Here is a 26440-nt window from a genome sequence, read left to right on the forward strand (position 1 = left end):
CTCATTCTCTGCTCACCATCTTAGCAGCTGGGCATTCTGAATAGTCTCCAGAAAACAGCTGTGGTATATTTGTGAGACTCTTTAAAAACAAGGGCCTTGCCCCACTGGTGTAGCTCAGTGGTTGAGTGTCAACCTATGAACCAGGAGCTCAGGGTTCGATCCTTAGTGGGGGGCATGCAGGAGGCAGCAGATCAATGATTCTCATCATTGATGTTTCTGTCTTTCTCTCCCTCTCCCTTCCACTCTCTCTAAAATCAATAAAAACAGATTAAAACAACAACAACAACACAGGCCTTTGCAGAGCACTCAGGATATGAACAATGAGTCCAGGGTGTGGGTGTCGTGCTGAGGTTTGGAGTGCTGGCCCTGCAGAGAGGCCTGGATATGAACACCCATGCTGCCATACTGACTGTGTGTGCCTGGGTTGGTTGTCTAACCTCTCTGTGCTTCTGTTTATTCTCTCTAAAATGGAGACAATAGTACCTGCTTTAAAAGATTGATGAGAGGAATAAATAAAATAATACATTCTAGCATGCTTGGCATGGTATCTAGTACATAACATGCGCACAACAAATATTACATATCCCTCGGCCCGGCCTGCGCCCTCTCGAAATCTGGGACCCCATCGGTGCATGATTGGGGCCAGGGAAGCCCGCGAGAGGGCTCCAGGGCATGTCCAGCCTGTCTTGCCCAGTCCCTATCAGCTGGACCCCAGCAGCAAGCTAACCTACCGGTTGGAACATCTGCCCCCTGGTGGTTGGTTACTGTGCATCATAGCAGCTGTAGAATGGTCAGAAGGTCAAACGGTCGCTTAGGCATAATATATATATATATAATGCCCTCTGTTTAAAAAAAAAAAAAAAGGCAGAAAAAAACCAACCAAATGAAGTCACTTTTGCTAAGCCATGTCACCAAACCAAAACATAACACCTGATGTAACTGCAGTTTCAGCCTCTCCCAGGAATGGAATTTTAGACCAATCAGTCAGAATTCCCTGGTCAGCAATAGTGAGGTCATCTGCCTGATCAGACCCTTACCTTCACCTGAGCAAAGGTGACCTTTCCTGAGGTAATCTACTCTTTTAACTTTTCTGTCTCACCCTTTTTCTGCCTATAAAAACCTCTCATTTTGCACAGCCCCTAGCGTGCCCTTCCATTTGTTAAATGAGATGCTTCTCAATTCATGAACTGCTAAATAAAGCCAATTAGGTCTTCAAATTTACTTGTTGAATTCTGTTCTTTAACACCCCTAGCAAAAAAAGCACACATTAATCCCCTATTTATCTGAATGGACAAAAATCAGTCTTTCAAATAGTTGCATTCGGTCCTTCGGGGAACAACATTCCATCAGTAAAAATTAGAAGCCTCAGTGCCTGTGGGCTCCCCATCTTCTTAAACAAGTGTGAGCACACTTCCTGTATTGACCTGAGATCATGGGAACATCAGTCAGTGTAATAAGTTAATTCAATGACTTCAGGGACTGACGGTTGAGGAACTTTTGGAGGCTTATTTCTTGGTTCTCACTTGTATTTGAGACGTGTGAAATTGCCAAGTAAGTGACATGTGGGGTAAGCAAGTGTTGGTGTAAGAAATGTCCAAACCTGCAAAGCAAGCATGTCAAACTCTGGGCCCGCAGGCCACATGCGGCCCACAAAGAATATTTTTGTGGCCCAGCCAATATAACAGTATGTAAGAAACGTTTTAATAAAAATTTTGAAACTTAATTTTTACAATGTCCTGTTATACATAATTATTAATAATGAACTATAACATTCACTAATGACTGATTACTATAATCGTGTTGTATTCATTTCCCTTATGCGCCTTACGCACAGGTGCACCATTTCTCTCCACTACAACTAGCAGCAAATATTTTAGCAGCTGATTGCCATGTCATTAGTCTTGGACTGACTTGTTTGGTGTGTGCAACAGGAAATATTTCACTTTCAGAGACCAAGAAAAATAAGTTTATTTGCGTTACCCTTATTAATTTGTGCAGTTATTCAGTGTCTGGTACGTTAATGTTCAAGAAAAAATATTAACTTTTATTAAAATGTTCTATTATTTTATGTTAACGATGACTCAATTATTTCACCCCTTTGTATTCAGCATGTCTCTATCAAAATAAACCTATGAAAATTGAAGCTTTTGTTTTATTGCGGTCCACATACACTTAAACCTTGCTAATTTGGCCCGTGTTAGCCTTTGAGTTTGACATGCTTGCTGTAGAGAATGTTGGAAGTGTTTACCTGAGTCAGAGGATGCACCAGAAGCAAGATCCACAGGCTGAGAAAAATGCTTTCTAGAAGGAGCTTTTATGCACGTGAAGTAAGGAGGGAGCTATGGGAGATTACATGAAGATGGGAGAAAGCAGCGGGAGTGGATTACAGGATGGTTAACATGATTAACCAGAGTGGTCACCTCAAGATGGAGGGGTGTGAAAGGGCCACGTCAAAGGTGTGTTAACCTAGATGCGCGATGGACAGGGCTGGCTTCAGGCAAAGATAAGCCTTTCACTGAAGAAGTTACAGGCCTGGGACTGACTACCCTCCGTGAGCTGCCCAGTGAGGAACTTATGGTCAGATCATCCTGTGAAGTTATTTTCCATAGAATCCCTTTTTTGTCCACATGATCCACTCCTCCCTCCCGCCTCCGCCCGCCCCCACCCCCCCCCCTCCCCCGTTCCCTTCTAAACCCTCATGGCTCTCGCTGAGCAGTTGTAAACAAACTAACAAAACTCCAAGGTCAAAACATCTGTAAGCCCAGAAGAGAAAAGGGTAGGGCAAGAAACCAAGCAGAAAGCCTTTAGGACAGGTTTCCAACCTCAACTGCATATTAGAAACAGCTGGGAGCTTTAACAAGCAAATCCCAGGCTCTGCCCCACAGAGACGCCTGCTAGGTCTGGGTCTGGGCTCGCTTGATGTGGTTTTAAAAGCTTCCCAGGTGATTCTAGTGTTGGGTTGGCAAGCCTGGCTCAGGGTCTGTCTTCAGCCTAAAACTCTGTTATTTTACTTGACTTTTTCTATGCTTCCAGATAGTCTTCAAATTAGAGATCTATGTGTCATCAAATTCAATGTTTACTTCCTTGGGGAAAGTAAATCAACTTTCCCCAGCTTAATATTACAACTTAATATTAACTAGTTCCTCACACTCAATTGAATTTTAAGTCAATGAAGAAAGTTCAAGAATGTTAGGGGAGGTACCGGGGTTGGATGTATCCCAGTCACAATTTTAGAGTCTAGGACAGACTATCACATCTGAACCTCCATTCATTGAGCAGTCAAAGTTGGGAATCACTGATCTAGGGGGAGAAAGTCACAAAGAAATAGATTGTGTAAGAGGAGATGGGAAGATATTGTAGAAGAAAAACTTTTCCTCTGCCCTCTTAGGTTAAGTAATTGGGGGGCTACAAATTAAACAGACAGAAAACCAGATTAGCAAGAGAGATGGCAGGTTGCAATCATCTATAAATGGAAATTCAGAAAAAGAATGTGACTGAAGGAAGTAGTTAGAATTGGGGGCTTATATACCATCTTGATAGAGGAAGGGGTAAGACATTGTGACAATTTCTGTTTAGGAGTGATGCCATGAGGATTTCCAGTTTCTGGTGATGGAGTTCATCTTCCCTGCTTGCCTCTGGGGAGGAATTTATAACAACCGCGTTTGAAGCGGGAGGGAGTACAATATGCCAAACCCCAAATCTGCACTTTAGCATAAGGATTATTTTGAGCTGATGGCAACTGAGAAGCAGAGCCAAGTAGAGCTCTGGGCCCTGTCCCTGTCTACCTCACAGCAGGACATACATCTGTAAAGGTGTCCCCTCCCCTTTCTGCCAGAAAGGACAAAGTTTATTCACCTGAAATAACCCTAGACCCTTATCAGCTTGGAGAAGGCACCAGAGGAATCCACATAACAGCCTGCTCACTGGCCCTCCCTTCCTTTAACCTTCCCACTGGTCACCCTGGGAATCCGAAGCCTTCCTTTGTCTTGTCTGTTTCCTACAAATGTATTCTTCTTCTGCTCCCATCAGGCCAGTTGTAACTGCCCCTCTGAGTTTCTAATCACTGAGTGCTCCCTTGTTGTGTGATGCACAAGCTAATACACGTGTCTGTACCTCTCTTGTTCCTCCATCTTCTGTCAGCCCCAGCCCATGAACCAGAGAGAGGCTCTGCTTTTAGACAAGGGAATTCCAGGGAAAAAAATCTATTCTCAAATGCCTTCAGTTCAAAATAAATCTGCTGCAGCCCACGCTCAGGGGAAATGACGAAAACGTTCTTCCTCACTTCGCGCCCCATGGAATCCTTTAGTCAGCAGCCCTGGGCCACAGCAGCGGCAACGTCCCGCCTGTGCACTTTGCCACAGCGGGTAACCGACTTCCAGGGGGAGAGGCACACCCGAGTCAGAGCAAGAAACTTCCAGGAGAAGGTTTGGGGGAAAAGAGAGTTTAGGACATCCTACATCCATGACTAGGAAAGACCTCTCTACACCTACAGATAAACATGAAACTGTTTAATGTACACCTACGCCATTCCTTACACTCTGAGTTTGGAAGTTGGAGTTTGGGCCCCTCAGCCCCTACCATGCACTTGTCACCCACGCCCTGCAGAGCACGCCAGGGGGTCTTCGATGGACAAAGGAGCACAATGGCCTCTCAGCTAGTCAGTCAGGAGTTCAGACAGCGGCTCCCAGTTTACCGAGGGCAGAACGGCAGGAGTATTTTGCAGGGAGTCTAGGAATCCACATGCAAACATGTATGTTCTTCAGGAAACTATCATGTAGAATTCTGAAAATTTTTTGAAGTTATAAAAATGTTCTGTTTTAATCTTTAAAAAAACATAATTCAACCTAGTAAATGTGAAGATGCAATTGGCTTTATTAAGTGATTCATGAATCGGGCAGCATCCCATCTAGCAACACATCAGAGGAGGTTTCAAGGGGGGAATGAAAAATAAGACACCCCAGGAGGACCCTGAATGCAAGAATCATGCCCAGGTGCCACGATCAGAGAATGGCGACGGTGTCCTGAGCCAGGATCTCTCAAAACACAAGGATGGGGTGGAGGTGTGTCTCTTGCTGGAAAAGTTTGAGAATCACATAAACATCCAGAAAATACGTCGGAGCTGGAGAATGGCGCATTTAGAAATCTTGAAATGTACTAATCAAATTAGTTCAGGGGGGTCAGGGTCAAAATGCCATCCAGGGCAAAGTCGGGAGAGAAGAGGGGCCCTCATCATTGGCAAGGGGACCCCGCCTGCAAAGGAGGCCGTCATCTGGGAAGCTTGCAGAGTCGAGTCAGGGTCAGTACATCCCAGCATGCTTCAGGGCAGAGGGCTCGGGTTTGGGGCCATAATGGCTCCAGGGAGCTATCTGTCTTAGGTTCCCTACTCCGCTTGTCCTGGGATTTTCCTAGCTTCTTACTGTGCTATAACACCAGGTGCTCTATTCCCATGTCAGCCCCTGCTCTGGAGCCCAGGGCTGTGGAGGGAGGAGAACCTGGCTTCTGGGACCCATGATTGCGGAGAAGGCAGGTGGAAAGGCCCCTCGCAGAGAGGGGCTGGCCTGGCTAGCTCCCCTTTGCCTTAGCTCAGTGATTCTCAAAGCAGGGCCCCAGACCAGCAGCAGGAGGAGCACGTTGTTAGAAATACTAGCCTCACTCTGATCCACTGTCAGAAACTCTGGGGTGGGGGCCAGCAGTCTGTTTTAACAAGCCCTTCCGGTGATTCTGATGCAAAACTGGCAAGAACTCAGGCCCAGACTGGTTCTGCGGGGGAAGTCCAGGCCTGGCTCTCCATTGGTTCACATGTGGAGGCTGGGAGCATGGCCTCCTGCCTCGGGCCTGCGGGCTGGTTTGAGGGTTTTTACAAGGCCTCCCATGACCATCTGACTGGGGATGCAGATAACTGCAGCTTTCCCCCTTTCTCACGTGGCTCCTGGGGGAAAAGAGATAAGTGAGTTGTTTTGAATCCTTGAGTGAAGTCTGGGGTGCTGCCGGCCTGTCTGAAAGATACAAATAATGTCATTTACCCCATTTAGTGACGGAGAGGGGGATCCCCATCTTTACAGCACACACTTCCCCACAAACTGAGATGGCAGGGGACAGTCTTACTTGGAAATTTCTACCCTTGGGCCCTCCGGCCCACTCCCATCCCTCTTGGTGCGGAGACTTCATACACACGACCTCCTAGAGAATTCAGGCCCCATTAGAAGTCGAGGAAGAAGAATGACTTTTGTTTTGTCCTGTTGTCTTTGGATGGTCCCGAGGAGGCCGGAGGGGTGCAGATCTGTACACCCCCTTTCGGGAAGAGAAAACCGACCCAGAAGGTTCCACTGCTTTCACGCTCACCGAGGGCCTCGCCAGTCGCCAGCCTCTCAAAAGTTACTCGTTTTTAACCTAGGCTCAGAGACCTTAGTCAGTCAGCCCAAGGTCACACAGCGGGCGGTGAAGACAGTAGAGCCCGGGTTCGAGCCTCCTCTCCCTAGACCCTACCTCCTCCTCCAGACTTGGGGAGCCAGGGCTGGAACCGAATCCCCGGGCCCCCGCTGGCGCCTCAGGCCCCCGGGGAGTCGGTCCGGAGACCTGGTCCCCGAGCTTCGGAAGCGAGACAGCGACTCCCGGCCCGCCGTCAGCGGTCAGCCCTCCCCCAGCCCCGTGCTCCTCCCCGGGACCCGGGGGACAGGCCCCTGCGGGGGGGGGGGACCCCGCACCTTCCCGGGCGCCCGGCCTTCTCCCGGCGCCGCCCTCCCCTGGCTCCCCGGGGGCTCTGTCGGGCGCCCCGCTGACCCTGCGTAAACCGAGCGGCGAAGGCGGCCGAGCCCGCCCCGGGGCTCGCCGCTCCGCTTTGAAAGGTGCCTGGCTCCCCGCCCTCGGCCCGCCCCGCGGCCTCCCCGCTCCGCCCCGGGAAGAGGGCCCAGGACCGGCGCGGGCGCGCGGCGAGCGGCTGGAGGGAGCGCGACGGGGCCGGGGCAGCATGACCGCCATCGCGGTGCAGGTAGCCCGAGCCCGGCGCCGGGGCCGGGGCCGCCAGGGGCGGGGTGCGAGGGGCTTAGCACGGCGGGGCCGGACAGGAGGGTGGTCGGCAGGGGGGCCGGGCTGGGGCCCGGGCGGGGGGATGGGAGGGGGCCGGGCGGGGGGCCGGGAGGGGCTGGGAGTGTCCGCCGCGCCGCCCCAGGCTGCTGGGCTCGCGGACCGCAGTCGGGAAGCGCTGTCTGCTCCGGCTCTGCTCGCGCCCCGCCAGCCCGCGGGACTCCCCAACTTCTCTCTGCCTCTCGTTGGAGCCCCCAGCGCGGTCGGTGAGGCTCAGCGGAGAGGTCCCTCCCGCCTGGGGTGGAGGGTGGACAGAACCCACTTGCGGAGTGAGGCTTGCCTCCCGGGACCGAGGTGCCTCCCTGGGCAGCCGGCTTTCTTGGGGGTGGGGGGGCGAGACCGACTCTCCCCTTCCCCCACTCGCGTTCCCCCCCCAGACTGCGCCTGCGCCTCTGGGCCGGGGAGGGACTCGCTGGGCGCGCGGACGCCCCAGAGCAAAGGGTCTGTGCGGGGAACGGTCCGCCCCCCGAAGTCTTGTTTCCTTCTTAGGGTGGTGCCCTACGTGTGTGTGGCTGAGAACCCCCATTCCTGCCCTCCCTGGGCGGGGGCTCCCAGGGGAGCCGGCAGGTGGCGGGACCGCCACCCGCGCGCGATCTTCACGCGGAGACACCCCACCCACCGCCTCAGCCCCCGGACGGGCCGAGCCGACAGGAGAGGTCCCCCGATTTGGCAGCAAGTCTCGGACCCCGCCACGCCGAGCAGGGTAGACATTGCTCCGCCCGTTTTACCGACGAGGTTACTGCAGTTCGGAGGTGAAGGACCTGTCCGTGCGGCCGGCTAAGCGACGGGATCGAGATTCAGAACCAGGGCTTCTTGGCTCCACATCTCCCTCGCGCTCCCTGCCTCGCCCGCACAGCCCACCCAGAGGCACCCCAGCCGAGTCCAGCGGCCACAGCTGCTGGCGTGGGAAGGAGGAGGGAACGCGACGCCGCTCCTCTTTGCTCCGGGCGGAATCCGGATTCCTGACCAGGCACCCCCCTGGGACAGGCCCTGGGCGGTAGGGACAGGAGCCTGAGGCCGGGTTGTGGGCTCTCCCCTCCCGGAACGGACTGCCCCTTTCGAGAGAGAGACTTGTAAACCAGGACTTAGAAGAGGTCGGGAGTGAGTGATAAATTAACTGGTGCAAAAGCTGAGGGCGGGATGGGGAGGAGGGTGCTTTGTGCGGTTAGGAAGAGGGGAGCAGGGAAGACCCGTGGGTAGTGGAGGAAGAGGAGGGAAGAGGAGAGGCCTGTAGGGGGGGGGGGGGCAGTGGGGGGTCAGGTGAACGCCAGGGGCTCTCTGAGGTTGGACACAGGCTGCCCTGAGGGGAAGGGTGCTGCCTTGTATGACTATGGCCACTGTGGTTTAGGAGCTTAACCAAGGTGCCAGGAACTGCTCTGAGCACCTGGAGGGATGACTCATTTCAGCCCGCAACCACCACAGAAGGTAGCCTCTGCGATCTCCCTTTATAGGTGAGGAAAGAGAGGGGATCGCTTGCCAGAGTCAAACACAGCTGCACAGCAGGCTGGCTGGCTCCTGGGGCTGCGTGTCCAGCCACTGGGGTGGCTCCGGGGATGGCAGCAGGCCAGGGCTTAGGGAAGCCATTGACATTTCCAGCTGGTGATGATGGGGGTCCGGGGCGGGAGGATGGATTTTGGAGGCTGTGTTGGGGACGTGGAGAATTACTAGTGAGCAGCCCAAAGTACCTACTTGGGTGTTGATTGGAGCAGATGGGGTCCTGGGTTATAAGATCTTGGCCTGGGACTCAAAGGCCCAGGAGTGTCAAGGGACACTTTTTGTGAGTCACAAGAAATCATTCATTCGGGCTTACAGATGAATAAAGCGGAAGGTTTGCCCATTTTTTTCCAAGAATGTCAACGCTCTAAGAGATTAACGTGACGCCCAAGGTCCCACAGCTGGGGGCTGGCAGGACAGGGGCAGAACTCCACTGCCTCACCTCCTGTTACCCACCGGGCCTCCACTGCCCACACTGCCTCCAGGAGAGGGTTCAGGCTCGGGGTCACTAGTGGACATGCCAGAAGCCCGTGTGGTGCCAGGTGGTTAGGAATGAAGACTCCATGTGCATTATTGTTACTAATGTTACTAGCGGGTGACGTGGGGGCTGCACCTGTGCCCAGCTCTTTTCTATACTCGATCCCTTTAATCCTCAGGAGTTTTCCTGGTGATGGGAGAGTTGACTGCGTTGTAGTGGGAGGGGAAGAATGAACTGACATCAGCTGTCTTCTCTTTCTGACCCCAGGGTGATAGCTGAGGGCTTAAAGTCCAGTCTGTGCTCAGGACAGGTGGGGCCGAGAGGGACAGGATGTGCCTGTTCCCCAGACAGCGTGATGTCTAGGGGCAGGAGGTTTCTGGGCCCCGTGTTCTTGTGACTTGTTCTCTGCCCCTGGGGCTTTCCCTCCCGAGGACCTTATCAACCTCTAGGCCTAGGGCGTGACTTTGCCCAGTGCCTTTATGGCCACTGCTGCTCTGCAGGAGTCACCAGCTCCACTTTGTAGGTGAGAGGACAAGGGCCAAAGAGGTTAAGAAAGGCCCAAGGACAAGCACCTTGACCGGTTTGTAAACAGAGGTTTCAGTTTCCTTGGTTTGTTTCTTAGCAGCACAGACGGTTTTTCTAAAGCTTCCCAATACAGACTCCGGGATCCCCACTGTCTCCAGCCAGTAACAGGGGTCTGTTAGTTGGAGGGAGGAAGGGCCCGGAGGCAGCTTCCCCTACTCCCCTGCGTCAGCACCTGGAAGCCCCCATCGGAAGCCCCCATCGGAAGCAGGGGGACACAGTTTGAGAACCACAGCCCAGGCTCCTGCCTGGGAGCTCTTTGCTGCCCCAGGGCTGCCTTTGTCCTGACAGCTTGGGTCCCCCTCCGCACTCTACTGAGCCCCTAACACAAGGCCCTGCACTGAGAAGGCCCCAGCTGGTGCTTATGAGCACCTCATCCTCTGCACCCGATCAATCGTCTGGGCAGCTGTGACAGGCTTTATTGTGACTTAGGTGAGTGAGCTTGGGCAAGTCACTTGACCTCTGCATGACAGTTTCTTTCCTTGCATGGAGCTTCTGACTCTACCAACCTCACAGGTTTAGGAGTAAAATAGGACCCTACCAAAGCAAGAGTGCAGAAAGCAAACGAGGTCCTTATTCATGTAACCCTGGGACTGAACTTAGCAGTAGCTCCTGCTCACCTCTGCAAGTTAGCAGCCAGCCTGATGGTCTCCTAGGTCTCTACCCACAGGACTGTGCCAGGAGCGTGGCTTTGCTTGGTGTCCCTCGCTGAGAGGTGTGGCCTGGACTTGCCTCTGGAAGCCTCCCTTTGCACCTGGTGCGGGGTGTCTCCACAGCCCCGTTCAGTTCCCCAGCATCGGCTGTCATGAGCTGTCTTGCTTTGCTTACCTCCCAAGGGGTGTGTAACCTGGGCTGCTTTGACATACACTGGCTGGTGGGAGACTTGGGTTTAAAGGCAGATTCAGGTGGAAGTGACAGTGGTGGCAAACTTGACCGTTCACTTATCCCATGGCTCTTCTTGCACACCCAGTGTGCCGGGTACTGGGGACATAGTGGTTTCTCACGGGCAGGTAGATAATATGTAATACAAGTCAGAAGGGAATGGATAACTTGTGATCAGAACGGTGGAGAAAACAGATGCCTGATGGGAAGTTTCAGGAGGGGACCCGGTACGTGTCTGACATTTTTGATGAGCAGAGAAAGGGGGCAGCCTGGAGCAGATCCTTTCAGGTGGAGGGGCCAATAGGTCTGAGGGAAGAAAGTGCTAGGCTTGGCCTAGGCCTGGAAGGAGAGCTGCTGTGCCTGAGTGAGGTGGCCAGGGGGAGTCCACCGGGGTGAAGCTGGAGAGGGAGACAGGGCGGATCTGCAGCGCGGCGGGGCTGGGTAAGGAATGTAGCCTGAAGTGTTTCTTTTGCTTCCTGGGCTGGTGGTTGGGAATGGCACCTGGGTGGTGTCTGAGGGCTGTGAGATAAGGGACACCTCATTGGGTACCTGGCTCAGCTTGTCAGAAGAGGTTGGGCGGGGGATGGGGAGGGGTGGGGGGACACCTGTGCCGAAACCAGAGGCTAAAGAAGAGCCTCAGTGGCTCCACACCCCCTCCCCCCACCCTCCAGAAGCTGCTAGAACAGAAAGTCTGGTTGGCAAGTCCAGGGAGGGGCTGAGCAAGACTGAAGGGCAAGGTGCAAACATCACCGTCAGTACTGAGGAAACAAGTTAATGGAACGGCGGCCGGGGCAGAATGTGGAAAGTGCAGAACCAGAACCGGCGGGTGGGGGTTAGGAGGAAACTGGACCTGTACTGGGGAAGTCCTGGCGAGAGAGGAAACGGCCGTGGATTATGTTCCAGTGATTTTACAACCCTCAGCCTTCCAGGCAGTTTTCTTGTTTTGTTTATAAAGAAACCCAAGCCAGCTGCAAGCTCAAGGTCACACTAGCCAGGCCAGACAGGTTTTCCAAATTCAGAAGGGAGTAGGATTCGCCAGGCAATAGAATTTGGATTCCTTCCTCATGAATATCATTGAAGAAAAGTCAGGGAACCCTTTGGGCCTGGTAAATGACTTGTCAGTGCGTGTAGGTCTCAAATGGAGAACGGGGAACAGGGAGAAGGGGGAAAGGTCCCCCAAGAAAGAGGAACTGGGCAGGAAGCTGAGTAAGGGCCATATTCCAGGCTTTGTGGGGGACGGAGCAGAAGTCATGGCTGTGGGAAGTGGAAGCGTGTTCAGAGTCTTCCCTGCACAGGTTGGAGGGGTGGCGGGGCCCTCCCTGACATGCTACCTCTGTGCATCTTCCAGGCCCAGAGGCTGCTGGGCCAACGGAGGCCCCAACGGTCCTTCTTCGAATCCTTCATCCGGACCCTCATCATCGTGTGTGCGGCGCTGGCCATGGTCCTCTCCTCTGTCTCCATCTGTGACGGTCACTGGCTCCTGGCTGGGGACCGCCTCTTTGGGCTATGGCACTTCTGCACCAGCTCCAACCAGACTGGGCCACACTGCCTCAGAGACCTGAGTCGGGCCCGCGTGCCAGGGCTGGCTGAGGGTATGGTCCTGGCCCGCAGCATGGGCGCCTTGGCCGTGGTGGCCGCCATTTTTGGCCTGGAGCTCCTCATGGTGTCTCAGGTGTGCGAGGACCTCCACTCACGGCGCAAGTGGGCCCTGGGCTGCGTCCTCCTCCTCGTCTCGTTTGTCCTCTCCTCTGCGGGGCTTCTGAGCTTTGTGATCCTCCTCAGGAACCAGGTCACGCTCACCGGCTTCACCCTGATGTTCTGGTGCCAGTTCACTGCCTCCTTCCTCCTCTTCTTGAACGCCATCAGCGGCCTTCACATCAACAGCATCAGCCATCCCTGGGGCCAGCTGAGGGAATTTTAGGCCCTCCTCCAAGGACATCGGGTTCCACAACAAAGTGGTCAAGACGTGATTTCTGGTGGGGGTAGGGGTGGGACAATGACCTTGGAACTGCTGCCTCTTACCCAGTAACCTTTGGGGGCTCAGCCAGAAATGGCCCAGGGCCCTGTGCCCAGGGCCAGAGGCCAGGAGCGTGCCTCCATGCCACCAATTGCACAGTGTAGCCAAGTTAGTAGCATGTAGATTGTAGAACACATTGTAAAATACTTTTCTTGAATCCTCCTTCCCAGGACGGGAATCGATTTGGAAGCAGCTCAGGTAACTGGTGCCTGGACTGGCTGCGCAGCCACGTGCTGTTCCCACCTGCTTCCCGGCGCTGTGCTGGGAGACCAGCTGCAGGGTCCCTGGGCCTCCGCGGTGGCTAAGAGTGGATCGCCTTCCAGCCAAGGGTGTCCAGCCGAGCCTAGGACTTCCTTCCACCAACTCAGGGGACCTCTGGGCACGCCTCTGTGCTTTAGCTTTGGTCATGTCAGGGAGGCAGAATTTAGGATGCCCTCGGGATTTCTTGCACCTGGTAGTTTTCCAAACCATTTTACTTGATTCCACCCCTGCCCTTTGGGGAACCCTGTAATCCCTGTATAACCCCTGCTTCCAGCAGCTGGCTGTCTCCGTTGAGGGCTCTGCCTGTGGGATTCCTGCCTGACCTCTTTGAGAAGAGTTTAGAGCAAGCCTTCCAGAAAAGTCCATCTGACTTCTAATGCGCAGCGCTCCCTGAGGCAGGTGTGCGTGCCCAGCTTTGGTGAGGATCAGGCAGCCTGAGGGGCACCATCTCTGATCCCAGAACACATTCAGAGAGCAGCTGCTGGACCTGGGGTGATGGTTAAACTCCTGAAGATGCTCGCAGGTGAAAGGGACCAGGAACCAGTGAAGATTTCCATCTCACCAGCAGATCAGTGTTTGGGGCATTAAATGGCCCCCTTTCCATTGCCTTTGTGCCCTCAGCCCACCTCATTCCACCCCAGCCCTCCTGCTCCCCTACCGAATGAAGTCTGGCCTGCCCTGGCTCACTCTGCCTGCCACTGGGTGTATGAGTTTGGGTCACTCAGTTTCCCTTCCTGGGCTGGGCTGGGTGCTTGTACCTACCTCTTATGTTTTTGGAATAAAAACTTTTATTCCAAAATACACAGTCTGTGGAAATGGCTCAAGAAAGGTATTGTGGACCAATCGGTAATTGGAAGGCAGTGCTCGTCAAGCATGTAGGCTGGGTTCTTACAACCCACTTCCAGGTGCCTGGAAGTGGGCACCTGGCCTTCACCAGGAGCAGTCTTCAAGGGGCAAAGGGTGACCTTGTCTCTGCAGAGGTGCAGAGGTGGGGGGGCCAGGGCCCAGAGAGGGCTAGTACTCACCAGGGCCACCCAGAGCCGGGACTAGAGCTGGACCCCTCACCAGCAAGATGCTCTTTCTCTACAGTGGGGGGCGGGGTCTCCACTCTGTCCAGATGCATGGGCCAAAGAGCACTGGTAGTTTTTGTTTTGTAAAAGGGTTTAAATATTGAGCACTCTTTAATCCTCACAAGGCTGGTGGGGAAGGAGTGTTGGTATTCAAGGGAACTGAGATCCAGGGAGGAAAGGGTGGGACTAAAATGCCCAATGGGAGAGGAAGACAGCCTTGGAGCATGGGGACTTGAGACCTAAAGCCATGGACTGAGCTTCTGCCCCCTCCTGGCCTAGTAGTTTGGGCAAGTCACAGGGCCTGGGTGAACCTGCTTCGCTTCTATCAAATGGTATAATGCCCCCTCTCCTGCTCTCCCTGCCTTGGGGGCCCAGGATAACTGAATGACAGGGCAGTAAGGCAGAGGGATGCCTCAGACCATGTCAGGGCTACTAAAGGGGAGCTGGGTCCTGGGGCTGTCCTGGCCTCCCTGAGACTTGCTTAGATTAATTCAGTCGTCTTGAAGGCTCTAGGACAGTGGTTCTCAACCTTGGCTGCACATTAGACTCACTTGGGAATCTTTTTAAAATCCTGATTTCTGGGCCTCATCCTCCGGGAATTCTGTTTCTTTGTTATGGGGTGGTGCCACAACATTAGTAACTAAGAAACAGAATTTCGGAGGATGAGGCCCAGAAATCAGGATTTTTTAAAAATATATTTCTATTGATTTCAAAGAGGAAGGGAGAGGGAGAGATAGAATCATCAATGATGAGAGAGAATCATTGATCAGCTGCCTCCTACACGCCCCCTGCTGGAGATTGAGCCCACAACTCATCATGTGCCCTTGACTGGAATCGAACCTGGGACCCTTCATTCTGCAGGCTGATGCTCTATCCATTGAGCCAAACCAGTTAGGGCCAGAAATCAAGATTTTAAAAAGATTCCCAGGTGATTCTAATGTGCAGCCAAGGTTGAGAACCACTGCTCTAGGATGAGAGCTCCTGGACAGGTGAGGGGTAGGGAGGGTCCACCTGGGGCCAAGGACCGCGATGTCTCATGTTTCCGGAGCTTCTAAGTTTGTCCCTGAAAACGAGCAGGGGGCCAGGGAAGCCCCTCCTCCAGGAAGCAGTAGGGAGTGGACCAGAGCACCCTCCCTCACCTGTCTCCAGGACAAGGAGACTGACACACACCAAATCTCACCTCAGTTCCCATTTATTTTCCTCCTCCCTTCTCAGACCCCTGAGCTGCTCTCCCCCATCCCTGTCCCATGCTGCCCAGGTTCCTTCTGTTGAGTTCCGAGGCCTCACCCTCCAACCCAAGGCCTGGCGAAGAGGTCACTAGTCGCAGGAGAAAGCGTATGCTGCCTGGGGGGAGATGGACTGTCCCAAAGCAATGTCCTGCTCTCTCAGGACCCAGCGTGGCCTATGTCCATGGTGGCCCTGCTCCGACCTCTCAGATGACGCTGGCCCTGCAGGTGCCCCGGCTCGGCTCCGAGGGGCTGGCCTTGGTGCCGTGGGTGAGGCTGCTGGTGCCGATGCTAGAGGAGTTGCTGAGGGCCATGGGGCGCAGTGGAAGCTCACGCAGGTGCCACTGCCGCCACTTCTTCTGAACCTCCAGCTGCACCTGTCCCGGAGACCAGCCATCAGCCCAGGAGGGAACAGCAAGAAGGGCCCGGGGCCTAGAGTCCTGCTCACCCCCTGGGGCCTCGGCTCGGTCCTGCCACTCCTGCCCAGGAGTCATGCCTCCCCACCTCCTGCAGGCCACTTGTATTGACCAGCTCCAACCCCGATGTCCAGGGGGTACTGAGGGCCCTTCCCTGGGCACGATCACCTGCCATCTCACTGCAAATGTCCTGAAGGGCTTGTCGTTGTCACACTGGCTCCAGAACACCAACATCCACATCATCCCACGGGACAACAGGACACGTTCCCAGGAAGCCACCCTAGCTCAGAGCTAATCTGGGGGCCAGAGAGCTGCTCTGGAAATTTCCCCCATGACCCCTCTGTAGCAGCCGAATCCTTGAGGCTGGGCTTGGTGGCTCATTCTGGGGAAACGTCAGAAGTTATCCCCATTAGTGTGTGGCGAAGCAGACAGATGGCCAACAGTCACAGAAAGGCCTGACTTATGTGCCATGCCGTGTTCACGAGTGATTACCCAGCTTCTGTGTGCCAGGAACCTCATGTCCTGACCCAAATGCTGGGTAAGGGCACAGGCCTCAAGGTATGCGACCAGGCCCCAAGGAGTCAGTGGCCACTGGGAGCCTTTGAGTTGGCAGAAGTGTCATTTGAGTTACTCATTTTACAGATGGGAAGACTGAAGCTCAGAGTGAGGCAGTGACAGGTCATCGTCCAGCCAGGAGCCCGGCTTCAGGGGGGTGCCTGCACTCTCCTCCATTTCCTGACTTTCCCAGGATAAGCATCCGCTGTAATGCTTGTTAAAAGCATCCCAGGCTCCAACCCAGGCCATTTTTGCTGACTGGAAACTGGGGGTAGGGCCCAGCAATTGTTTACCAAGCCTTCCAGGTGATTCTGTCGCTCCCATATAGTGACTCAGACTCTGTGAAGACAGGCCCAAGTCCGGACACCCCGGCCTGCCCTGCCCACACCCCACCACCCTTTCCAGGCAGCTTGCTCTGACCTGGAATCCAGTGACTGGGGCCCCTCCAGGCGCTAGGCTGCCTGAGCACTTACCTCCCCGTTGAGGAAGCAGTAGAGGACGGCCACCACCAGGCCCTGCGGAGGGACAGGGCAGCAGGGTTAGTGCCGGTGCCCAGCACTCGCCTCCCCCTAACCTCTTCCTCAGCTCTCCCATCAGCAGCCCAGGCTCCCCCCATCCCCATCCCCCCAGGAGTGCTCCAGAGCCTTCTCACACCCCTCACCGCAGGCGGATGGGCTGCCTCTTCTGTCTGTGCTGCATCACCGGCACAGACAGCTCATGGGGCAAGGACAGGGTTCCTTTCATTTGTTGTCCCCAGTGTCTAGCGTAGACCTTGCACATGTGGTGTCAGTGCCACTGAAGTAAGGGCTCTCACAGGGCATGGGGAAGGCCAGTCACCTGATCAGTCAGGTGGGCCACCTGGGAGAAGCAGGGGGTAGTGGCACCTGCAGGAGGGCTTGGGGCCATCCATGTGACACCCTGGGCCCTGAGTGGGCTCGAGTTCAAGACAAGCAGGGCCTTCCCACCGGAACCGCCATCTTCCCATAATTCGCCAAAATGACTAACACAAAGGGAAAGAGAGGCCCTGCTACACATTCTCTTAGAAAACACAAAGTTGCTCCTTGGGCCACATACGTGCGAATCTACGAGAAAGGCGATGTTGCTGCCTTCAAGGGCACTGTTCAAAAAGGATGCCCCACGGATGTTCCCAGGGCAAACGGAAGGGTTGCAGTGTCACCCAGCAAGCGTGGGCATTGCAAACACACAAAGGCAAGAGAATCAAAGCAGGACTTGAGCGTATCAAGCCTCCAAGAGGCGAGAGAGCTTCCTGAAACGTAAAGGAAAATGTTCAGAACAAGAAGGAAGCCAAACACAAAGGTACCTGGGCTCAACTGAGGTAGCTGCTCCGCCCAGAGCAGCTCCTGGTGAGAACCAACACTAAGGAGCCTGGGCCGAGGGAGCCCCCTACCTGGGAGCTCATGGCATGACAGGTGTAAAGAAACAAAAGACCTTTGTTCTGTTCAAAATGTTGTTTTCAATTGAGTAGAAGAGTGGTGTTCCTCCCCCAAAGAAATATTTAAAGGAAAAAAAGATAAGCTGGAGATGTTTAAATATGGCCAACTATTCAAACTGAAAAATAAATGTGCTGATGTGTGGTCAGAATAAGCCTGTGTGCACGTCAGCCAGCCATGGGTGTGACCTCCCTGCTATTGGACAGGTGAATGCATCTTCTGGGGCAGGGGCCTCCAGGCCATATCCGATTCGTGTTCCCTGGCATGGTGGGGGCCTGTGCCTGCTGCTATCAGGAGCTCCTGTTTGCCCAATGGTGCCCCCTGGGATCCAGGCATGGAGCCCTGCCAGGGTAGGGATTACAGCCTGGGATGCAGGATTTGAGCCTAATAGGTGTGTGGAGAACCCAGAGCCATGAGCAAGGTCTCTGCAGTGCAAATTCCCTGCTCACCATCTTGGGCCACCCTGCTCTTCCTTACATTACAGGCTCCGCCCAAGGCCCAGGTGTCACAGCTCTGACCTCAGTGGCCAAGCCCTCTTCCCCAATTCCATCGGGGCCTGCCCTTAGCTACTTACTACATTGGAAAGGACCCCAAAGAGCAAGAAACCAGCCCATCTATAGTGGGCTTAATCCCAAGAGTGCTCTGGGGTGTTGGCATTTAACAAGGCTTAGTGACAAAACTAGGAGGACTTGCTTTAGATTTTCAGGCATCAATGACTGCTGCCTAGAATGGGGATACCTTGGGGCTGGGGGGTGGTGAACACTTACCCAAAGCAGAAATCTTGCTGCACATTAGAACACCTGGGAGCCTGCTCAGGTTTTACTCTGTGCCCCAAATCTGAATGCCTGGGAGTGGGCGTTCAGCAGCTTTGAACAATCCCCAGGCGGTTGGGGTGGGCATCACTTAGGAACCACTGCCAGGGGGCATGAAGGGCAGGCCGAGATAAAGCAGCTTTGAGCACAGCTTGGACTGCACAACTGTGGGCTTCTGGGTGCCAGGTGCTTCACTGAATCCTTGCCAAAGCTCTAGGAGGTGGGTGGGAGGACCCCCTTTGCAGGTGAGTGACCTGGGCCTCGGGGATTCAGGCAGGATGAGAGCTGTGTGTGCTTGGCTCGGAGGGGGCGGTCAGGCTGCCGGCTGAGGCTGCTGCCCACCTCCCTGGGCCCAGGGTTGCCTGGCCTCATCTGTCTGGGCCCCAAAGATCCAGAGACACGTTTTCACAGGTGAGGGCAGGAGCCCTGGGCCAGGGAAAGTTAGATGTGCTCCAGGTACATATAAGGCAGGCCTTACACAGCCAGCCACTGTGAGAAATTCGGCAGTCATTCAAAAGGGAGTCTTTAAAGACATGGGGAATTGTTCATGATGGGCCTGGTAGAGAACTAAGCAAACAAGCAGGATACAAAAACACAGCTTGATCCCAATTACAGGTGCCTGGGGGTTCAGCTGTGTGTGTCTTCCTGCACAGAAAAGACACTGAGAGGTAAGCACACACATCTCAACAGAGGTCATCTCTGGGTTCTGAGCTTATGAATGAATTTTTCTCTTTCAACTTTTCCTTACTTTCCAAATTTCCTCCAGTAAGCAAGTATTATTTCTATAATTGGAAAGAGCGAATAAACTTTGGTTTTTAAAAACATTGACAGGGGTAATAGTATTGTGGTCCTGTGTGTGTTCTTTAAGTTCATCTTTTAGAAATAAATACTAAAATAATTACATTTGAAATAGAATGATGTCTTGGATTTGCTTAAGATGCTGGGGTGGGGGTGGGGGTGGAGGGAGTGGATGGGGCTGGGGATGAAACGGGATATGCCACTGGCAATGGCCATGTGAGGTTCACTATTTTCTTCACTTTTATATACATATTGGAGAAATTTTCCATAATACAAATTTTAAAAATATGTTATATATAATATAAATGCATAATGCATGATACAATGATATATGTTTGTATATAAACAAAGGTTCTGTTAAAAAAACAACACTCAAGATCCTTTTTCTTTGTAAGCATTCCTATGGAACACAGGAAAGTGCTCTTGGTTTTCTCTGGACAAGTCATTTCCCCAGAGAAGAGCCTTTTCCTGGGTGTCCACAGCCCCAACTACAAGCCCCAGCGCCCAAGGGCAGGGGGTCCCTGTCCACGCAGGGGGCCACCTGGGTCTGTGTTCTCAGAGAGGCCACTACCCCTCTCAGCTGGGTCAGGCCTTCCATCTGCCTGGACCTGGGAACCTCCCCACCACACCCGCCTCCATCTGCTAAATGGGCCTCCCGTACATTCCAGGAACAGTGGGCTCAATGCTTCTGGCCTAGAGAAAAAGCATCCTGGGTTTCAAGAGGCTGGGTTCCCTGGAGGTCCGGCTGCTGCTGGGGGCTCTGGGCAGAAGGCAGGCTCAGGGGAGGGCAGAGGGGACAGCCCTGGGGGAGGGGGGGCTGTCTGAGGGCGTGGCTTAGGGCAAGACTCGACTCCACTCAATTATGTGTTCCCAGTGATGTGTCCTCCTGAACCTGAGAGTGACAAAGGATGGCCCTGCACAGAGCAGAAGGAGGCTCTGAGCACTAGGCCACCCTGCACAGAACCTGGGAGTGAGGCGGCTCTGAGCCCCTCGCTGGGCCCTGGCCAGCCCGGGGAAGAGGACGGAGGCCTGCTGGTGCCTGCTGGGAACCGGCTGGCTTCTCTAGGAAAACCCATGGGAAAAAATTCCTCTCAGGCCCAAAGCCAGTAATCCAGAGGCCTTTCCAGGGCATGAGCTCGCTTTCATCTGTGAATACTGTAAATCTTGAAACAAACTGTGTTTCTGTCTTTGCTTTGGCTCCTGGGAAGCTCCAGACCAAGTTTCTGACCCACCTGTCCCACCTTTACAGGACTTAATGGAGTTTGCTTCTGTATGAACTCTTTTGGCTTAATTTTCTTTTTTCGCTGACCCCTCATGACTTATTTTTGTCCTCTGTCTGTTTTCCCTGAAAGCTACACCACATTGTTTGTGGAAGGATACAACTGTGAGCAGATAAGCAAGTGACCTGTGAAACTGGGGAGCCCCTGTCGCCAAACATGGTTACTATTTTTTTTAACCTCACAACCTATGTTGAATTAGTAGGTAGGCAATTTCTCCCTTCATTTTTTTTCCCTTTTAAGTTGGTTTTTATTTTCAATAAGTTGTATATGCTCATGTTTCAGAGTCAAATGATTCTAGTCACACAAAACAGCAGCCTCCTGACACCCCCCTTCCCCCATTTCCTGTTCCTCAGGGGCAACTGCTGGAACTCTTAACTGATTCTAAATAATATGCTGATGCTGCTACTTCTGGCTTCTCAGTTTGGGGCATTTTTATGGACTTCCCAATATGAATATGAGGATATTATTCTTTCAAACACCCTCCGGCAATGCTCATCTTCCTGCCCCACTTTTTGATGGCTCAGCCATAGCCTCGGGGCTCACCCCACTGACTGTGTGGAGGCTGAAAGTTACACAATATTGCGTGTGAGGGTTACTTTTCCCTTTTGTTTCCTGGAATCGGTCTCTCTCCTTAGTCTTACCTCCCACCCCCACTTGACTGGTGGGGACTTGGGTCCCCTCAGGGTCACACAGCACAGTGAGGTCCTGCCCCTGCTTTTCTTGGGTCTCTGCCACGGCACCACCTTCCCCAAGCGCACCGCTCAGCCCTTCCGGAAGGCCGGGCTTGCATGCTGCTCTCAGGAAACAGGGAGCTACTCTTTTCGCCTGAAAGTCACAGGCCTGAAACTTACCTGGAATGAGCCCAGGGCCAGTTCAAAAAACAGCTGGATCTCCATGGCATCATCTGGCGAGAAGGCGAAGATGATATAGTGGGCGCCGAAGAGAGGGATCAGCAGGAGGGTGGACTTGGCCAGACGCCTGCGGACGCAGGGACACGCTGCAGTCTCTGTCCCTCACCTGCCCGTGGTCGCCCGGCTCTGCACACCCCGTCTCGCCTTTTGCAGGAGGCATAGCAGCAGTGTCCCCAAACTTTTTGTTTTTACTTTGGAAAATTTTCAACTCTCATGTACCCATCACTGAGACACAACACTTACCAACACATGGCCAGTCCCAAAACTTCCTGACCAGGCACCCACCAGTAAAGAAATCAGAACATGGACCCGCTCAAATAGCTATTTACTTGTAATGATGTGCAAACATGACTGCCACTCTAGGCCTAATACAGTATCAGCAAGGCCAGCATTCACATTTGTTTGATAATAAGGTGAAATTCTTTCATTTTCTTCCCAGATTAGATTGACCAAATTTAGCAAATAAAAATACAGGTTGTGCCCTAACCAGTTTGGCTCAGTGGATAGAGCGGTGGCCTTCAGACTGAAGGGTCCCAGGTTGGATTCCAGTCAAGGGCATGTACCTTGGTTGCGGGCACATCCCCAGTAGGGGATGTGCAGGAGGCAGCTGATCGATGTTTCTCTCTCATCGATGTTTCTAACTCTCTATCTCTCTCCCTTCCTCTCTGTAAAAAATCAATAAAATATATTTTTTTAAAAATACAGGTTGCCCACTTTAATTTGAATTTCAAATAAACAATGGATTTTGGGGGAGTGTAAGTACTAAAAACACTATTTGTTGTTTATCCAAAATTCAAATTGAATTGAGCAGCCTGGGCTTATCTGGCCGTTTTATCCTGAATGCCCAGCTCCACCCTGCTTTGGAGCCCACTGCTCTGTGGACATCCTAAGGAATCTGTCACCAAGCAATCCGGGCTGCTGCTAGCTTCTTAACACTGTGAACACGGCAGAGAAAGTCTCTGGGAGACGCTGTTTTGCCTTTAATATCTGTGATGGGTTGACTTGTGTCCCTGCCCAAATTCACAAGTTCAAGCTCTAACCTGCAGGGCCTCAGAATATGACTATAGTATTTTCAAATAGGGCCTATAAGAGGTGATTAAGTTGAGGTCATTAGTGTGGGGCTTATGTGAGCACAGGAAAAAGTTCATATGAGGACACAGCTAGAAGGCAGCTGACTACAAGCCAAGGAGAGAGGCCTCCGTGGAAATCAAACCTGCCGACACCTTCATCTTGGACTTCCAGCCTCCACAACTATGAGAAATTTAATATCCCTTGTTCAGAATTCTGTAGAATTTTATGGCAGCCCTAGCAAACTAATACAGCATCTCTCTTTAACATCTCAACAGTTTTAAAGTATTCTTGGATTACACATCTTAAAAATTTGATGGAAGTTGAGGTCACTCTCCCTGAAAAATACACCCGCCTAGCCTTTTCCCAAGGGTGAAATCCCTGACTCCTGGGTCCTGCTGGGATTTCCTATCTCCTCACCCCAGACCCGTTCCCCTGCCCCCATTTATACTACAAACTCCCTGGACTAGGTCACGGTTTTCCCTTCTCCCCCGTGTCCAGTGGTGCCTAGCACCAGCTGGGTGAGCAGTAGGTGCTCCGTAAATGTGTGCTGGCTGAGCTTGCCTAAGACTTTGCCCCCCACTCACTTATAATGGTTTACTTCATTTCCTCTTGTTTCTTGGGTTCTCAGTTTTCTCATCAGGATTCTTAGAATGTTTACAAAAAGTATGAAATTAATCTGTAAAACACAAAACAGAGGGCTGTTTAAGGTGATTTGCATCCCCATCACCTCCCCTGGAACTGCAGGCAGAGACGGCACTGCAGACCACACCCAGGATCGCCCCAGGATTGCACATCACTGCTCCCCCTCTCCCCGCACCTCGTCCTGTGAAACGCTGTGTGGAGCCGTGCAGCCCAGCACTCCTGCCCAGCGCTGCAGGAGCCTAAGGTTGGCTCAGGCATGGCAGGACTCCTCACACCTGGAGCCATGGAACCCCTGGGAGCTTGTTCAAGTGCAGGTCTGGTGGGCCTGAGACCCTGCATTTCTAACCAGCTCCCGGAATGCTAAAGCTGGCCCTTGGGCTATGCTTTGAGTAGAACCGTTACAGACAGGTCCTCAAAGTTTAGAGTGCAGACTGCTGCATCTGGGGACGGCCCAAGAATTTGCATTTTTTAAGCTTCCAGGCGATGCTGAAGCTGCTGGTGTAGGGATCACACAGAACTGCTTCAGGGCCTTGTGGTACTGGGCAGCTCAACCACCAGCTCCAGGAAGCCATCCTTGATCACCTCCCTTTCCTAACGCACTGTAGTTAGGGGTCATGCTACTGCATAAGAGCACTTGGAATATTTGAGAGGGGCCAAATGCATGCATCTGTCCAAGTTGTATGCTTGTCCACATGTCTGCCAACTCGACCATCACTTCCTAAAGGACAGGAATGGAGTTTCTTCGCTTCTTTGGTGCCCCTTCCCCGACCCCGGTGCCCAGCGCCAGAACATGATGAAGTTGCCCACGTGGTAGCACCTCTCCTCCCCGCTCATCACCAGCTCCAGCACCATTTCCAGAAGCAGAGATGAGTGGGATCACCCTGCAAGCCACCCTCTTTTTCATACCAATAGCCTGGGGCCTGGGACACTTGCCACAATACACAGGACTAGTGGCCCGTCTAGGACTCCTCGCCCAGCACTGCTGCTCTGGGACACTGCTTCTCGGACTGTTACGCATCTTGCTCTGAGCTGGCTGTGCATGGGGTGACCAAAGAAAGGCTCTCAATTTCATTTTATTTTTGTCTTGGAGTTGTATTTAATTTAATAGGGAGCACTGTAGGCAAAAGAAACAAAATCTTAAGATCCCAAGAATGAGACGTAAATGATGTAATTCTAGGCTTCGTGACAGGCTGGGAGGGAGATATTTGCATCAGGAATGCTCATCCCACCTCCTTCAACCACGACAGACCGCAGTCCTGGGAACTCAGCCTGGACACTGGGGCTGGTTGTCCCTCAGCTGGGGTCCACCGGGCAGGGCTGTCAGAGTCCCAGAGTCCCAGAAAGGAAACCGCTCGACTGAGTGAGGAACCCTCCTCCTGGGGGAGCACTATGCAGCCGTGGCCACTGGTTGGTCAAATAACTTCAAAGGACCTGGGAGAGCTCACATCTACTGCTAAGTGAAACAAACAAATGAGGCCACAGAACCTTATTCAGCATTTGGGGTGGGGGGAGGATGTGTGCTCAGAGAAAAGATAGGAAGGAGCGCTGGCCGGTTAGCTCAGTTGGTTAGAAAGTCGTCCTGATACCCCAAGGTTATGGGTTCACTCCCAGGTCAGGGCACTTACAAGAAACCAATGAATGCATCAATAAGTGGGGCAGCCCTAGCCGGTTTGCTCAGTGGATAGAGCATCAGCCTGCAGACTGAAGTTCGATTCCCGTCAAGGGCACAGTAGGGTGTGTGCGGGAGGCAGTCAATCAATGATTCTCTCTCATCATTGATGTTTCTATCTCTCTCTCCCTCTCCCTTCCTCTCTGAAATAAATAAAAATATATTTAAAAAAATAAGTGGGGCAACAAATTGATGGCTCTCTCTCTGTCTCTCTCTCTTCCTCTCTAAAAACAATCAATCAATAAAAATGTAAAAAAGATAAGAAAAAGCATGTGTATTCATAATGTGTATCATTCTAGATGCTAAATGGTGATTTATGGGTGATTTCATTCCCTTTTAAAAAATGTATTTTGTGTCTTCCTATTTCTTTAAATACACATTCTATCATTTTCCAAAAAAAGAGAAGAAAGCCATGGGATGGCCACCTCCTCCCACTGCCCTGGAGGCCGCCCAGTAGCCAGCGGGAGTGGAGTGGGCTCCTGCATGTCCTTCGCCCTCTCCCCGCTCCACCTCCGCGGGAGGCACTTTCTATCAGCTGGTCCTGCAGCCTTGGCCTCCCTCTGAGCCCTGTGCGCAGCTGAGGGGCTGATTCAGTCACAAGAAAACCCCAGTGCATCCCCCCATGAATCCCTTCCTCTGTCCCGTATTCCTGTCCACATCCATAGGCTCAGCAGAAGCACCTTAGAGTTAAGATGAGTGCCCAGGCCCACAGCCTCCCCAGCCACAACCCGCCCCCTCCCTCTCGATCCCAGCTCAGAGATTCTTCTCGTTTAACAAGAGGAGGCTTCCAGGTGACCAAGACCTGAAGAGCCAGCCGAAGCAGTGAAGGTGGAGTTGAGGCCGCCATGGGGCCAGCCAGTTTAGGGCAAGGAGTTCTGCTAACCGCATCGCAGCGCCTACACACTGGCAAGACGAGTCATAGGAGCTCTTGCGCCTCCGCCTGTCCCTGGCTCCACTGCCCTCACCACTCTGTAGGGGGCACTTCCAGCTGCCCTGCTGCAGGCCGACCTCCAGCAGCTCTGAGCTTCATTCCTCCAGCACCTGGAGGGGGCGGGGGCGGGGGGGGGGGCGGCTAGCCCTGTCTCCTCTGTCCCTACAGGCCAGTCACTGTTCGGTCTCTCTTCCTGAAGCCCAGCGCAGGGGAGGAGGGCCACTCACCAGGATGGAGAGGATCACAGGCCCTCGGATGACCCACCAGACCGATGCGTTGGCGTTGATGTCCCAGCACCTACAGAGGCACAGCCAGGCATCGCTAGGAGTGAGGAGCTGGCTGACCAGACAAGACTTATTCCCCGAGGTGCTCTTCCTGAGAAGGACCCATACTCCTGGTCCTGCTCCTGTGGCTGGGTGCTCAGCACATGGGAACCGGCCCTAACCTGCTGCCCCTCCTGCTGCCCTTCCCGCTGCCCCTCCTGCTGCCCCTCTCCTATTGCCCCTCTCCTGCTGCCCCTCCTGCTGCCCCTCCTGCTGCCCCTCCTGCTGCCCCTCTCCTATTGCCCCTCTCCTGCTGCCCCTCCTGCTGCCCCTCTCCTATTGCCCCTCTCCTGCTGCCCCTCCTGCTGCCCCTCTCCTATTGCCCCTCTCCTGCTGCCCCTCCTGCTGCCCCTCTCCTATTGCCTCTCTCCTGCTGCTTCTCCTGCTGCTTCTCCTGCTGCCCCTCCTGCTGCCCCTCCCGCTGCCCCTCCCGCTGCTTCTCCTGCTGCCCCTCCTGCTGCTTCTCCTGCTGCTTCTCCTGCTGCTTC

At 53.4% G+C, this 26440-nt stretch overlaps 2 protein-coding genes across 7 annotated transcripts in view; one reads left to right on the forward strand and one right to left on the reverse strand.

The window, feature by feature from the left end:
- The first annotated feature begins 6907 nt into the window (after positions 1–6907).
- On the forward strand, positions 6908–13598 carry TMEM37 (transmembrane protein 37). 4 transcript variants are annotated; one of them, XM_070423133.1, is made up of 3 exons: positions 7442–8080; positions 8432–8534; positions 11868–13598. In XM_070423133.1, the coding sequence occupies exon 3, from the start codon at positions 11958–11960 to the stop codon at positions 12438–12440; it is 483 nt and encodes a 160-aa protein (XP_070279234.1). In that variant the 5' UTR covers positions 7442–8080; positions 8432–8534; positions 11868–11957; the 3' UTR covers positions 12441–13598. The 4 variants fall into 4 exon arrangements, with proteins under 4 accessions (XP_070279232.1, XP_070279234.1, XP_070279233.1 ...); XM_070423131.1 differs by lacking the exons at positions 7442–8080; positions 8432–8534 and adding an exon at positions 6908–6988; XM_070423132.1 differs by lacking the exon at positions 7442–8080 and having other exon boundaries at positions 8356–8534.
- A 1445-nt stretch (positions 13599–15043) lies between these two features.
- SCTR (secretin receptor) overlaps positions 15044–26440 on the reverse strand; it is an 80608-nt gene continuing 69211 nt past the window's right edge. For 2 of the 3 annotated variants that reach the window (XM_070423484.1, XM_070423482.1), the window contains 5 exons: positions 25857–25926; positions 22972–23063; positions 21257–21383; positions 16538–16579; positions 15044–15470 (listed from right to left, as the gene is read on the reverse strand). In XM_070423484.1, the coding sequence (XP_070279585.1) occupies positions 15300–15470; positions 16538–16579; positions 21257–21383; positions 22972–23063; positions 25857–25926 (502 nt within the window). In that variant the 3' untranslated portion in view covers positions 15044–15299. Of the gene's footprint in view, positions 15471–16537; positions 16580–21256; positions 21461–22971; positions 23064–25856; positions 25927–26440 lie in introns of those variants that run through there. The other variant, XM_070423485.1, reaches the window with a different exon arrangement.

Source organism: Myotis yumanensis, unplaced genomic scaffold (genome assembly GCF_028538775.1).
Source record: "Myotis yumanensis isolate MYYU_CA2020_CCGP unplaced genomic scaffold, mMyoYum1.0.hap1 SCAF_8, whole genome shotgun sequence".
NCBI classification, from domain to species: Eukaryota; Metazoa; Chordata; class Mammalia; order Chiroptera; family Vespertilionidae; genus Myotis; species Myotis yumanensis.

What these genes read in the sequence shown, in the direction of transcription:
- TMEM37 (XM_070423131.1), top strand. Translation starts at nt 6,968, where the DNA reads ATGACCGCCATCGCGGTGCAG. An exon ending in TGACCGCCATCGCGGTGCAG is followed by an intron (nt 6,989 to 11,867) that starts GTAGCCCGAGCC and finishes TGCATCTTCCAG; the next exon opens with GCCCAGAGGCTGCTGGGCCA.